Genomic DNA, 15,296 nt, shown 5'->3' with positions numbered 1-15,296 from the left:
AGCCTGAAACAAACCACCTCCGGGTTTTGGTCATGTGCCCCCTTTCCACGGCCATTACCCATTCACCTCTCATTTTCTCCTGCAATTTTTGTTCTTCTTGCATTCTGTGCGCCTTCACATCCTTCTCATCCAGAGATTCAGTTGGGCGGATGGTGCAAGAAGCTTGGTGGCAATGAGGTATGGTTGATGGTTACTCGATTCTTGCCACAGAAATCCTTTTCCATGATCTACCCATTGATTTGGTTAGAGTGTGTTATGCTGGAAACAAGACATGACCAAAATCCGGAGGTGGTTTGTTTTTGATGAAACGAGACATCAAATGCAAACCTTACATGAGTCGATTATGCACTTATCAAGAAATGAGCAACGAAATACTTTTGCGGTTTGCATTTTGTTCCAGATTTTTCGGGCATCAGCTGCTTATGAAAATATGTTATACATAAATCTTATATATACTTGTGATCTTATCATAAGAGGTAAAATGTGATTATTATTATTTTGCACAAAAGCTATGATGAGGCCTTGATAAGATAGAGAACAATGGAAGAGAATACATGAAATCTGTTGTTAAGACAATTTTGTTAATTCACAGAAGCCACACACATTTGATGTCCTTTGTTTTCCCTGTCTTCACATAGGGTGTCGATGGACTCATAAAGAACACACATGCTACAGAGATCTAAAACAACAGAAGCAAGTCATACAGAAGAAACAATAGACCTGAGGCAAACAATGGGTCTGTCGATCTCATACCCACCGGATGACTACTTGCCAGCAGATGATGACAACTCGGACAGGCTATTCGTCCGGTCCTTAAGCTTACACAACCTCGGCAGCCTTGAGACCCCTGATTCGCCACCGGAAATATCCGATGCCGTGAGCTCTACGAAGCCTGCAAGAAAAGGGTCCTTAAATGCCAGGAGAAAAGAGGGTCCTCCATTACATGTCGATACTACGAAACCCAGGGCGAGTCCTAAACCTGACACGGAATGTTGTACCCATAAGCACAACCACAGCCTTCCAAAATATGGCGCAAATTACCTGCCACCAAATTCTCCGGTGGTCGGGATGGTCAGCCCGCAGCACCAGGCCGCAGCAGTAAGGGTGCAGAAGGTATACAAGAGCTTCAGAACAAGACGGCAGCTTGCTGACTGCGCTGTTCTTGTCGAACAACGGTGGTATGTTACAATTTCATGTGCTTGTCGTCCATTGTTGTATTTGATACAGTGGCTCTTTGTCACTGGTGTAACGATGCCTGAAATTTGCGATGCCGAATTCAGGTGGAAGCTGCTCGATTTCGCACTGCTCAAGCAAAGTTCGGTGTCATTCTTCGAGGAAGAGAAGCCAGAGACTGCCCTCTCAAGATGGTCACGGGCCAGAATAAAGGCTGCCAAGGTATGTGTCACTTTAAGCTAACCATATTCTGCTGAAATGATGCTGTTTAGATTTTCTTAAGGACCATCAGCATATTGTAATATTGCTGAATACTGAATTCATATGGGTGGTGTTCCTTTGTTGTTACTTCAGGTAGGCAAAGGTTTGTCCAAGGATGAAAAGGCCCAGAAGCTCGCACTTCAGCATTGGCTAGAAGCAGTATGGCTCGGAAACATTCTCCTCAAACACTCTCCTATAATAGCATTGAACACATCAAACTCAAATTCCATAGTGTTTCATGGGCAGATTGACCCCCGGCATCGATACGGTCACAACCTCCACTACTATTACAAAAGCTGGCTTCACTGCGACAGTCAACAACCTTTCTTCTACTGGTACAGTTCATGCTGAACTCTGCATTATCTGTGAACTAGATCAACAAAAACAAGCTCACGATTTCTGAAATTCCGTTTGTGATAGGTTGGATGTGGGTGAAGGAAAAGAGATTAATCTTGAGGACCACTGCCCAAGATGGAAGCTGCTGCAGCAATGCATCAGGTATCTTGGCCCTGTAAGTTGCTGCGACCTGTAGAACAATCCAGCTGCAATCTCAAATTAGAAAATGTTAGTTAGTACTAGCGATCAAGAAAGGAAACAAAAAAACAGGGCATAAAATGTCACATATCTGAACATGGTGTTGTTTCTTTGTGCAGAAAGAGAGGGAGTTCTATGAGGTAAAAATTGAGAATAAGATTATGATGTACAAGCTGAGCTGCAAGATTGTCGACACGTCCGAGGGGCCCAAGGATGCAAAATGGATCTTTGTGTTGAGCACGACGAAAATTCTGTACATAGGCACGGTCAGAGAATAGTGGCAGTTGTCACTTGTCAGCAGTATTTCACTAATCTCTGAGTCAAAAAATTTACCTGTAACTGATGAAATAAGCACATTATTGCAGAAGAGCAAGGGAACATTTCAGCACTCCAGCTTCCTTGCCGGTGGAGCCACATCTGCTGCCGGGAGATTAGTCGTCGCGAACGGAATCCTAAAGGTGCCTGGATCTGCAGATTTCTACTCTTGTCACAGTTTCATGTTTGGAGTTCCAAGCTCACCTGTCTGATTCAGTTACCCTTCGTCTTCAGGCTGTGTGGCCTCATAGCGGGCACTACCGGCCCACGGAGGCGAACTTCCGGGAGTTCATGAAGTATCTCAGGAAGAGGAACGTCGATCTCACCGATGTGAAGGTGAGGATACCAAATCTGATCCTTTGGCTGCTAAAGAACAGTGGACATTATGTTGGTGTTTTTCTCTGATAGAAGGAACAATTTTTTTCCCGTTGTCTGAATTGGTACAGTTGAGCCCAACAGAAGGCGAGGAGGACGAATGGCTGAGGAGCTGCCTCTCCCAGATGGATCTAACAACGGAGATCAGCACGCCGAAGAAGCAAGGAGACACCAGGGCCCAACTCCCTCGCGGTGACAAGAAGAAGATCAAACCGGCCGTGCCGGCCGCGCCACCTTCCACCAGCGGCGAGGCAGGCGCCGGCTCGCCGGGGATGAAGCGCTCCTCGTCGGGCACCCGGCTGCAGCGCAAGCGGCCGCCGAGGCTGACGGTGAACAAGAACCGTCTGGACAAGGGCGCGGCGGAGCAGGACGCCGGCACGTTCGGCGACCGGCTGGACTTCTGCAAGGCGAACCTCTTCACGGGGCGCAGCGCGGAGGGCGGGGAGGGGGGCGAGGAGCCGGCGGTGCCGCAGGAGAGGATCATGCACCGGATCAACTCCAAGATGGCGCACAATTCGTACCAGCTCGGGCAGCAGCTGTCGCTCCGGTGGACGACCGGCGCCGGCCCGCGGATCGGATGCGTGCGCGACTACCCGCCGGAGCTGCAGTTCCGGTCGCTGGAGCAGGTCAGCCTGTCCCCGCGCGCCGGCGCCGGCCCGCCCAGGCTCGGGGCGACCCCGCGGCAGAGGAGCCCGTGCACGCCGTCGCCCCTCGGCGCGCCCGGGACTCCCGCGGCGCCGCTGCTTCAGCACGGCGCGGCGTAGAGGAGAGCTGAGCGCGGAACGTGGTGGTGGGCTGGCTGGTTTGCCGCTCGTGGCCGCCTGCCACCTCGTGTGTTGGTTGAGAATGGCATTGCGCGCGGCGGCGCGGCACGGCAGGGCAAAAAGATTTGGGGGAACCCCCTCGTAGGTTTGTACAAGAGGGACGAACACAAATGATGGTCCTCGTTTGCGAGACACCACCGGATGACATTATACGAAACGGATTCGTTGTTTCTCAAATCGTCTTACTATTAGAACTCCCTCAGTAAATATCAGCACAGTTCTCACCTTCACACCAAATCAACTGACACTTATTTTAAAACGGAGGAAGAATTTAATGTTCCCTCACTTTAAAAATTCTCGCTTCGCCTAAACCCGGGCAAACGTCGGGCCGGGCCGGGTTTCGGGCCGGGCTTATAAAAGCCCGACCTTCATTTCCCAAGCCCGAGCGCGGCCCGAAGCCCGAAATACTCCCTGTTTTCAAGCCCGAACCCGGCTCGAAGTCAAGCCCGAAGCTCAAAAGCCCGGCCCGAACGCTGTTTTTTAGTGTACGCACGTGCAAGCCCGGCCCAAAGCCCGAAAGCCCGGCCCGAAATACATAAAAAATGAAGCCCGAGCCCGGCCCGAACTATCTTCCGGGCTGCAAAACTAGGCCCGAGCCCGGCCCGAACGTCAAGCCCGGCCCGGCCCGGCCCGGGTTTTTCGGGCCGGGCTCGGGCCGGGCTGCCCATGCCCGGGTTTAGCTTCGCCTTTCACTTAAGAAGAAATCGCCCATATAGTCCCGAATAAGTAAGCTTACCGGAACCGGTAGCCAGCGGTGAAGAATCGGCCGTTCGCTTGCTTCTCTCAGATTTGTGACAACCTTTTGCGTATGAAGTAAAAAATTGTTTTGCTATGCAATACAAACAATGGAGAAAGTAATACACTGGTGCATGTTAGGTTTGCGGCAGCTTTAGGTACGAGAGAAGGAATAAGGAAGTGGAGAAAAGGATGTGGACTAGGAGTACTCGGCGACGACACTCATTGGAATCTCACCTGCTGCTCTGCTGTCTAGGGATCGGTGCATAATTAGATGAAATAAATTGATGTTGTTTAATACACCCGTCTAGCGTAGATTGGCACGGTGCATACCTGTTTGTCGACAATAAGTTAGGCCCAAGCCTAGCAGGATTGTTTCTCAAGCAACATGCATGACTAGATCAGCTAAACGGAGGGGTAAATATCCTGTGCTCCCAACAACTACATGCTCCTATGCTCCAATTTTTAAAAAATAATTGCAAGAGTTTTAAAAATTCTGAAAATAATTGTGAATGTTCACGAGACATAAGTCTACATCCTCTGAAAATTTCAGATTCAAACTCAAAATATGCATTGAGAAACAAAAAAGACAAACTTAATATGAATAGTATCACAAGAAGACAAAAGCTAAAATGGCACTATTCACATGAAGATTTCTCTTTTTCATTTCTCATTGTATATTTCGATTTTGGATTTGAAATTTTTAGATGATCTAAACACATGTCTTGTGAACTTTCACAATTTTTTTCGGAATTTTCGGAAACATTTAAAAATATCATTTTAGACATTGGAGCATGGGAGCATGAAAGTGATAGGACTACTGGATATTTTCCCCTACACAGAGAATGCGTATGTTAGTGCAACTTGCTGCTGGATAGAGCATTGGAGTCTGTTCTGGACGCGGATCCTCTGCCGTGCGGCAGGGTGCCGTTCGGCGATTGACAGGTGGGCTCGCTGTGAATCAGCCCCACATGCTAGTGTCCCCAACGGCGTGTAACGTACGTCAGGGGAGCTGCTTCCGTCTGTTCTCCCCCAAGAGAAAAAAGCTCCATACGCAGTCATTGAATGCTGACATGAGAAGCGACTTTTTGACGCTTCATTGATTGATGCGTGTAACCGTGGATGGAGTAAATGGCTAGTGGGTGAAAATGTGTTGTGTGGGAAAAAGTATATAGTGCGGTAGAAAGAGAAAAATTACCGTGCATTATGAGAATCAAAGTGTTTATGAAATGCTGGTGCATAATTCCTTAGGCTAGTCCCAGTGCTCCAGCCTGGATCGGTGCTAAGTCTGCTAGCTGAGCAAAAAGATGATGTGTCACGGTAATTAATGAGGAGAGAGTCTCGTTCAGTAACCCCGCGAGGAAACGGTGCCAGACGCAGTTACCTAGGCAAAAGGTTGACTTAATCGATCCTGTGCGGCTGGTACCGAGCCGTCGCCTCCCTTTTTCTCGTTCCTCCCTGAGGGAGTCCTGGATTAGGGGGTGCCCGGATAGCCGGACTACCATCATCGGCCGAACTATCATCGGCCGGACTATCATCATCGGCCGGACTCCAAGACTATGAAGATACAAGATTGAAGACTTCGTCCCGTGTCCGGATGGGACTTTCCTTGGCGTGGAAGGCAAGCTTGGCGATACGGATACGTAGATCTCCTACCATTGTAACCGACTCTATGTAACCCTAGCCCTCTCCGGTGTCTATATAAACCGGATGGCTCTAGTCCGTAGAACAACAACAACCATTACAATCATACCATAGGCTAGCTTCTAGGGTTTAGCCTCCTTGATCTCGTGGTAGATCCACTCTTGTAAACATCCACAATATCAATATCAATCAAGCAGGACGTAGGGTTTTACCTCCATCAAGAGGGCCCGAACCTGGGTAAAACATCGTGTCCCTTGTCTCCTGTTACCATCCGCCTAGACGCACAGTTCGGGACCCCTACCCGAGATCCGCCGGTTTTGACACCGACATTGGTGCTTTCATTGAGAGTTCCTCTATGTCGTCACCGATAGGCTTGATGGCCTCTTCAATCGACAACGACGCAGTTCTGGGTGAGACTTTTCTCCCCGGACAGATCTTCGTATTCGGCGGCTTCGCACTGCGGGCCAACTCACTTGGCCATCTGGAGCAGATCGAAAGCTATGCCCCTGGCCGTCAGGTCAGGTTTGGAAGCCTAAACTTCACGGCCGATATCCACGGGGACTTGATCTTCGATGGATCTGAGCCACAACCGAGCGTGCCGCGCTGTCACGATGGGCACGACCTAACTCTGCCGCCGGACAGCACCTTGGAGGCCGCACACGAATCCGCTCCGACCCATAGTCCGGAGCCGATCGCTCAGATCGAGGACGGATGGCTGGACACCGCCTCGGGAGCTGCAACTTCTACGGCGATGGAGCCGAACACTTACCTTGTCCCGCATAAAGCTCATGACTCCGAGGTGCCGGACTCTCTGCTGGACTCCGAACCTCCTGCGCCCCTGCTAGTCGAATCCGATTGGGCGTCGATCATGGAATTCACCGCTGCGGACACTTTTCAGCACTCAGCCTTCGGCGATATCTTAAATTCGCTGAAGCGTCTCTCACTATCCGGAGAGCCCTGGCCGAACTACAGCCAGGATGGTCGGGACGCGGACAATGAAGAAATTCAAAGCCCACCCACCACCCACTTCGTAGCCACCGTCGACGATCTAACCGACGTGCTAAACTACGACTCTGAAGACATCAACGGTATGGACGACGATGCCGGAGACGATCAAGAACCAGCGCCTACAGGGCACTGGAAGGCCACCTCGTCACATGACATACATATGGTGGACACCCCAAGGGGAAGCGATACCGAGGAACAACGGGACGCGGCCGAGGATAATCCCGCCGATAAACAACCAAAACGGCGACGTAGACGCCGCCCTAAGTCCCGCCTCGATCAAAGCAACATTCCTAACGACCCAGCGATAGAGCAGGGCAAACCAGCGGACGACGAACATACAACCAAGCAACCATCCGAACAGGACGAACCGGATAATCAACCCCTTCACGGAGCAATCAACAGTCCGGACACACCACCGGAGCATAAGAACCTTCACAAAAGACTCGTCGCCACTGCAAGAAGTTTGAAGAAGGAAAAAAGGAAGCTCAAAACAGCGGAAGACATACTCAGAATGAAGTGGAGCAAAATACTCAAGTCCGCAGACAAATATGGCAATGGCCATCAAACAAAGAGCTACCCGAAGCGCAAGCTGCTGCCAGAATTTGACGAGGAAGCCATAGAGCCCTCAGAGTCAAAAAATAAAGAGGCCGCCCGGCCGAATAGACGGCCAGATGACAGGCCAAAAGCGACAAGCGGCACCGCACACAAGCCGACTTATGATCCTGGGAAAACGGACGGCCCAACTAGGTCCATCTACGGGCCAAAAAGGAGGGCCCCAGGAAGTAACACAACACGACAAGTGTTCGAAGATAGCGGCACACCCAAATACAGGGGCGCCGCACACCCGCTATGTTTTACCGATGAGGTGCTGGATCATGAATTTCCAGCAGGGTTCAAACCCATAAACATAGATGCATACGACGGCACAACAGACCCAGGAGTCTGGATAGAAGATTACATACTACACATACACATGGCTAGAGGAGATGATCTCCACGCCATAAAATACCTAACCCTCAAGCTCAAAGGGCCAGCTCGGCATTGGCTCAAAAGCCTCCCAGAAAACACTGTTGGAAGTTGGGAAGAGCTTGAGGACGCGTTTAGAGCAAATTTTCAAGGGACTTATGTCCGCCCTCCGGATGCAGACGACCTGAGTCATATAATCTAACAGCCCGGAGAGTCAGCGCGCAAATTCTGGAACATGTTCCTTACCAAAAAGAACCAAATAGTCGACTGTCCGGACGCGGAAGCCTTAGCAGCTTTTAAACACAATGTCCGAGACGAATGGCTCGCCAGACACCTTGGCCAAGAGAAGCCAAGAACAATGGCCGCGCTAACAAGCCTCATGACGCGCTTTTGTGCGGGAGAAGACAGCTGGCTAGCAAGATGCAGCACCAGCGTCCCGAGTACATCCGAGATCAGAGATGGAAACGGAAAATCACGGCGCAGGAAAGATCAGCGCCGGAATAAAGGAAAAAGCCCAAAGGGCACGGTGGTCAACACCGGATTCAAAAGCTCGCGGCCAAACAATAAAACACTGCCTCTTAAGGACAACAGCGACGAGCTATCAAATTTAAACAAAATTTTAGATCGGATATGTCAAATCCACAGTACCTCCGGAAGGCCTGCAAACCATACCAACCGAAATTGTTGGGTTTTTAAACAGTCCGGCAGACTCAACGCCGGACACAAGGGGCTCGATGCGCCAAGCGAGGACGATGACGAACCACACCAGTAGAGCACCGGAAGTCAAAAGACTTTCCCACAAGAAGTCAAAATAGTAAACTCACTTCATGTGATAGTACGGAAAACCAACACGACACTCGCTAAGACAAGTGTCGCACGGTCCACCCCAGCGGAACACCGAGATTGGATGTCAAAACCAATCACTTTCGACCATCTGGATTAGTCCAGAAGTATCCGGAATGCAGGATAGACTGCCCTGATATTGGATCCCATAATAGACGGACTGCAATTCACGCAGGTTTTGATGGACGGCGGCAGTGACTTAAACCTGCTATATCCGGACACAATCCGCAAGTTGGGATAGACCCTACTACAATTCGGCATAGCCGCACTTCCTTCAAAGGAGTGGCGCCAGGCCCTTACGCCAGGTGCACAGTTTCATTATTACTAGAAGTTGTGTTCGGGTCACCTGACAACTTCCGATGAGAAAAGCTAACCTTTCATGTCGCCCCATTTAAAAGTAGCTATCAAGCATCACTGGGACGTGAAGCTTTCATCCGCTTCAATGCAATACCACATTACGCGTCTCTTACGCTTAAAATGCCCGGTCCACGTGGCATCATTTCATTAAAAGGTCGCCTGAGACCCCGGACACGGCTGGACGAGTCCGGAATAAATAAGCTAGGGGCTACCTAGCCACACACCCCTTCACAAGGGTTTGTACATATAAGCCATAATGAGCTAGCATAGGCTCAGCTTTATTAATCTATATTTCAATTTTTTATGCACTTTCTCGCACAATTTCTTTTCAAACTAAGTTCCTCTCTTTTTACAGATGAACATCGTGCACACCCGTCCAGGATACGGCACAACGGAGACACATGCGCAGACGTGCAGTAGGGACCCGTTGCAAGGACTCTTTTCAGACTAAGACCCTACGTAAACCTTTCTTACTGTCTCTTGTTGCTATAATCCCCTGGTTTCTCATTATAACCAGAGCGGAGACTGGCGTTTTGGCATCGGCCGCGCCGGAAGAACCTGCCCGTACCTGGACACAAGGGGCTTAGGGCATTGTTTTGCCCTCTATTGTAAAGACCGAACACCTTCGGGAGTGTTCGGCGTCTCGAGTTAGGCCTTATATGCATCAGCTCCGAATCATGTCTTTGGTCAAATGTTGGGTTTTCCCGGCTCCTGTGTTTTGCCGCCTTACGTTCCGTATCATCGGCTAACGCGGCACCAGGAGAACTACTGCGATTGTGCCCCAGTTCGGCTGGGCGAGCACCTCAGTAGAGAAAGCCGAAAACTGACTGTCATGATACAGCGAGAGACTGGTCAACCACTCGATCAACCATGGGAATGTTTAGAATTCCTCCGCTTTGACGAAGGGCCGTTTCCCGATCAGGCACATACGCGCCCCAAATTCGGAGAGCGCGGTGCCCCCAGGGGCTATGTCGTAGCCCCACCCTCGAACTCCATGGCTAAGTGAAAGTGATAAAGCATTATAGTCCGGTTGCCTCGTTTGCCACGCTACCACCTCCTTTACAGGACCGAGATGTCGGATTAAGTGTGAAAACGCGCTATTTTTTGCGAACACCCCCGCACCTTGTGCGTGGGGGCTAAAGCCGATGACTGCCATCTTTCAGGTTATACACACGTATACATGAACGGCCGCATAGGAGATATTCTATTACTTGAACGCACAAGTATAAAAGGCACTTACATCATAAATATTGTTTTACATCATAAAAACGTTCATTCGAACGTAACATTTTTTGAGCACTGCGACTCTATTACACGAGCACCACGCAGCACTTCGCCAAAATAGTGCTCGGCGGGTAACCGATTATCGTACGAACCCGAGGTCGCAACATCGGTGGCATCCATCTCTGTCCAATGTGTCTTCACACGGGCGAGTGCCATCCGCGCACCCTCTATGCAGGCTGACTGCTTCATCGCCTTGATATGCGGCACCGCTCCAAGAAATTGCTGCAATAAGCCAAAGTAACTCTTTGGCTCGGGCCTATCCGGCCAGACATGGGTCACTATATCCGTCATAGCAAGCCCGGACAACCTATTTAGCTCAGCCCACTCGGCCAAACGGTCGGTCAGTGGAAGTGAACACTCCGGACTATGGAATTGAGACCAAAACAGCCTCTTCTGTCTTGTGATCCTTCTGGCTTCGAAAATGCACAACGGCTTCCGCCGCACTCGCTGCTAAGTCCATATAAGGGTCCTCTGGACCCCACAGTTGGCCCAGCTGAGCATACTTTGGATCCGTAAACCTTTGGCGCAGTAGAAAAGGCTTGCCAGCTACAATTTCTCCGGCCTGGCGCAGCTCTTCCTTTATAGCCCGCATTGCAGAGCGGGCATCCTTGGCTTCGGCGGTGGCCTTCTCCAGGTCTTCTTGCCCCGCTAGGCGCTCCTTCCCAAGAGCCTCATTGCGGTCGGTAGCATCTTTTAACTTCACGGCCATTTCGGCCATCTCTTCCCTGCTCCGGCAGTGTGCGGCCCTTTCGGCCGCTAACTCCTCGGTCGCCCTCGAGGCTGCCGCATTACTCCTTCTGGCCTGCTCCTTGGCTTGAGCAAGTTCGGCCCGAAGGCTCTCCACAGCAGCGGCACTATCTGCATTTCACGCACATGTTGTAAGGAGCTGGCTTCGGCCCTCTTACCAAGTGACCGCACAGAAACACTTACCTTGCGACTCATCAAGTCGCCTGTTGACCAGCGTGATGTCCGCATCCGCAACAGCGAGTTGCTGCTTTAGTTCAGCAACTCCATCAGTCCAGCTGGCCCCCGGACGACCCGCCACCTGCATCGGCACGGCGGAAATTTAAACCTGCGATTTTGATCCTCGGCACGCTGTCGATTTCGACAACCTACCGAGTCTCAGGGGCTACTATCTATACAGGGCGCATTCTATATGCTAAACTATTAAAAGGTGTGTCATTTTTATGCACCTCAAACCCCGCCAGGAAACTCCTGACGGCATTATGCAACCCGCCTTCGGCGGACGAAACCCTTTCAATCACCATGCTCATCAATGCGTGGTGATCTTCTGAGATAGACGCCTTCTCAAGCAGATCCTTCAGCCGTACACCAGTTGGCGCCGAACTATCCGGCTTTGCCAAACCCCGGGGCTCCCTCCATGATGACACTTTAGGCTCGTCCGCCCTATACGACGGCGCCCCGGATGGAGGCGTCTCGCTCTCTATCATCTCCGGACGAAGGTCCCCCGAAGACGAGCTCATTTGCGAAGGACGGAGATCCGAACTACAAGGTAAAAACTTTAGTTATCCTCAGAAGCACAAATAGGGATGTCCCTTATTATAAAACTCCTTTCTTTCTACTTACGGCTCGTTGGAGGGCTGACTCTTTAAGGGAGATTGTGCGGCCGGGGCCTCCCCGGACGCAGGACCCTCTGGCGAAGATTTCTTCCCCTGTTTAGGTGCTTTTGCCCCCGGGTCCTCGGAGGCAGTCCTCTTCTCCCCTTGGAGGGAGGGATTCTCGATCCCCCCTCTTTCAAGAGCCTCCTTAGGCGAGGCAATAGCTTTCCTGCTTTCCCCTTCGCCTTCCTCTGGAGGCGCAACCTCAAGCATCCGAACTAGCACGGAATCCGGCGCGGTCTCGGGGAGGGGGGCCGGACACCATATCAATTTTGCTTTCGCTATCCACTCCTGTTTAGAAGGAAGTTGGTTATAAGGCGAATTATCGAAAGGCAAACAAATGGTATGTCCGGACTTGGAACTACTTACTTGAGTATCCGGGCGATTGCAGCTTAGGCCAGCATCCTCGGTCAATTCCGGATGCGCCTCTTGCGATCCAAAGAATAATTTGTACATCTCCAGGGGTGTCATACCCATGAAGTGTTGAAGAATCCATGGGCCCTCCGGATTGAACTCCCACAGTCGGAGAGGGCGGCGTTTGCAGGGCGGGAGACGCCTAATCAGCATAACCTGCATTACCACCACCATATTGACCTCCCTCGTTTGGAGATCTCGAATCCGGCCCTGCAGTAGGGGCACATCCTTTGACGGCCCCCAGTTGAGCCCTTGGTTGACCCACGACATCAACCGCCGTGGAGGTCCCGGGCGGAATAAGGGCGGCGGCTTTTGTGTGCGGCCCCTCAGAACGGTGATATAGAACCACTCTTGCTGCCACGGGCCGAGCTCCTCTTGGAAGGAGCCAGTGGGCCACGGGGCATCGGCCCTCCTACTTATGGCCGCCCCGCCGCACTCCGCTTGACGCCCCCCGATCATCTTCGGCGCCACATTGAAGGTCTTGAGCCACAGGCCGAAGTGAGGGGTGACGCGGAGGAAGGCTTCACAGACAACAATAAATGCGGAAATATGGAGGATGGACTCCGGAGCCAAATCGTGGAATTCCAACCCATAGTAAAACATGAGCCCTCTCACAAAAGGATCCATCAGGAAGCCTAAACCCTGACGGAGGTGGGATACAAAAACGACATACTCGCCGGGCTCGGGGGTGGGGATGGCCTGCCCTTCGGTAGGCAACCTGTGCGAAATGTCATAAGCCAGGTACTTGGCCTCCCGCAGCTTTAGAACGTCCTCCTCCGTGACGAAGGAGGGCATCCACCGGCCCTGGAGGTCGGAACCGGACATCGTTGAAGGTCCGAAGCGCTCGAATCTGGAGCTCTAGGTGCTGGAACTTGGAGCGGGGAGAGGATTCGATGGAGGATTGAAGAAAAGAAACGAGCCTTGGTCCCGTTATAAAGAGGGAGAATACCAAGAGCCGTCTCCGTGACCGTTTGGGACTCGCCTTCGATAGAGGGGGCGGGGCCACTACTAGGAAAAGGGCTATAGATGGGATTGACACTAATGGCGCACCAGAAAGATGGTGCGCCATTAGTATATACTAATGGCGCACCACAATCTGATGCGCCATTAGAGTTTAAACTACTAATGGCGCACCATGCTAAGGGTGCGCCATTAGTATCAAATTTTTTTTTAACTAGTGCGCCTGTCCAAACATACTAATGGCGCATTCGGGCAAAGTGCGCCATTAGTAGTTGTAACTACTAATGGCGCACCAGGCAGTGGGTGCGCCATTAGTATAGAATTTTTTTTTTGAACTAGTGCTCCTATCCAAACATACTAATGGCGCATCCTGCTTAAGTGCGCCATTAGTAGCCTATCCAAACATACTAATGGCGCATCCTGCTTAAGTGCGCCATTAGTAGTTGTAACTACTAATGGCGCACCATGCAAGAGGTGCGCCATTAGTAAGTGGGCAGCAACAAGATATTTGGGACAGCCTCTCCTACCCACACACTCACTTTCTCCCCCACTTTATTCTCTCCACCTCCTCCTTGTCTCGGGTGCCTCCTCTTTTTCACCTCATTTCCACCATAGATTCATTCAAATTAAGTGGTTAAATTACCTTGTTTTAATAGGTAAGTAAGGGGGGAAGCTATATTTAGGTTATTCTCCTTACAACAATGTGCACATGCACTTTTTACGGCCTAGCTAGATCTATGTATGTTCGTGGTGTTGCATATGTTTGTGGTGTTGCATATGTGTTTGTGTTTGGAGGTGTACCGGTATTTGATATGCGATAGTTGCCAATATTTTGCCGGAATGTTGATTCATTTCCGTTTCGGCGAGAATTTTGGCATTAAGCATTCTTTTTGGTCCTATTTTTAGGGAAAGTCATGCCAAATTTTTGTTTGGTTCTAAAATATCGTTTTGCTCTACCCCGCAGGCGACCATGGTCCGCACGATGACCGAAGGCATCGTGAATAGGTTTTTGAGGTCCGCGAAGGCCGAGATGCTTCAAAAGAACGAGACGGAGATAAGATGTCCGTGTCGAAGATGCAAGCTGAAGAGCCTTATTGCGGACCCGGATTCCGGGCAGGTGCGGGACCACCTGCTGTTGCGTGGTTTCATGGATGGCTATCGGTGGCAAGGTGATGAAGATGACTACGAAGTCGTCCATGCGGGCCGGGCAAGAAATGAGGAAGGGCAGCAAGACAACCACCGCGGCTCGGGCGGGCGAGAAGACGAAGAATCCCCAGGAGATGATCACGACTGTGATGCTGTACACAGTCATCATGTAGAAGATGCAGGACATGATGATGAGGAAGATGCCGGAGCAGGCGACGGGCATGATCATGAAGATGATGATGCCGGCGGAGCAGACGACGCTGGACCATCGATGGGCTGGGTGCAGGACCCTCATATTCAAGAGCTGCTTCTCAAGCAGACGGATAACGCAAGAGCTGCCGCCCGAGAGAAAGCCAAGATGGATCAACTTGAGTTAGACGCGGTTACTCCATTGTATGAAGGATGCAGGCCCGAGGATACCCGCCTGAAAGTAACGCTCATGGCCCTGGAGATGAAGGTAAAACACAAAATGACCGACGCATGCTTCGACGAGAACATGTCATTCTGGCACGAACGTCTTCCCAAGGGGAACAAGTGCCCGACCAGTTTGGAGGAGGCGAAGAAAATCGTGTGTCCTCTGGATTTACCGCACGTGAAATACCATGTGTGCATGAACAATTGCATCATTTATCGGGACGAGCACGCGGAGTCTACCATATGTCCGGTGTGCGGCGTCACTCGATACAAGAAGAGGAAGAAAGCTCCTCGAAAAGTGGTGTGGTACTTTCCGATCACTCCTCGTCTGCAGCGCTATTTCGCGGACCCTAAGGTAGCAAAGCTCCTGCGTTGGCACGCGGATAGGGAGGAGAAGAAGCGGGAAGATGACGCAAATGATCCG

At 51.0% G+C, this 15,296-nt stretch overlaps 1 protein-coding gene and 1 long non-coding RNA gene across 2 annotated transcripts; one reads left to right on the top strand and one right to left on the bottom strand.

The window, feature by feature from the left end:
• Nucleotides 1-35: 35 nt before the first annotated feature.
• LOC123093279 (IQ domain-containing protein IQM5) lies at nucleotides 36-3,422 on the top strand. Its single transcript, XM_044515199.1, has 10 exons — nucleotides 36-177; nucleotides 639-1,178; nucleotides 1,281-1,395; nucleotides 1,528-1,593; nucleotides 1,681-1,769; nucleotides 1,855-1,945; nucleotides 2,088-2,234; nucleotides 2,334-2,426; nucleotides 2,518-2,619; nucleotides 2,730-3,422. The coding sequence occupies exons 2-10, from the start codon at nucleotides 667-669 to the stop codon at nucleotides 3,420-3,422; spliced, it is 1,908 nt and encodes a 635-aa protein (XP_044371134.1). The 5' UTR covers nucleotides 36-177; nucleotides 639-666.
• On the bottom strand, nucleotides 538-2,785 carry LOC123093280 (uncharacterized). Its single transcript, XR_006445229.1, has 3 exons — nucleotides 2,302-2,785; nucleotides 1,042-2,219; nucleotides 538-892 (listed from the first exon to the last, which is right to left on the bottom strand). It is a non-coding gene; the product is annotated as an uncharacterized lncRNA (long non-coding RNA).
• Nucleotides 3,423-15,296: the final 11,874 nt, after the last annotated feature.

This window comes from Triticum aestivum, chromosome 4B (genome assembly GCF_018294505.1).
Source record: "Triticum aestivum cultivar Chinese Spring chromosome 4B, IWGSC CS RefSeq v2.1, whole genome shotgun sequence".
NCBI lineage: Eukaryota > Viridiplantae > Streptophyta > Magnoliopsida > Poales > Poaceae > Triticum > Triticum aestivum.
The sequence above is the reverse complement of the archived record's forward strand: the minus strand, read 5'-3'. Positions and strand labels throughout refer to the sequence as shown.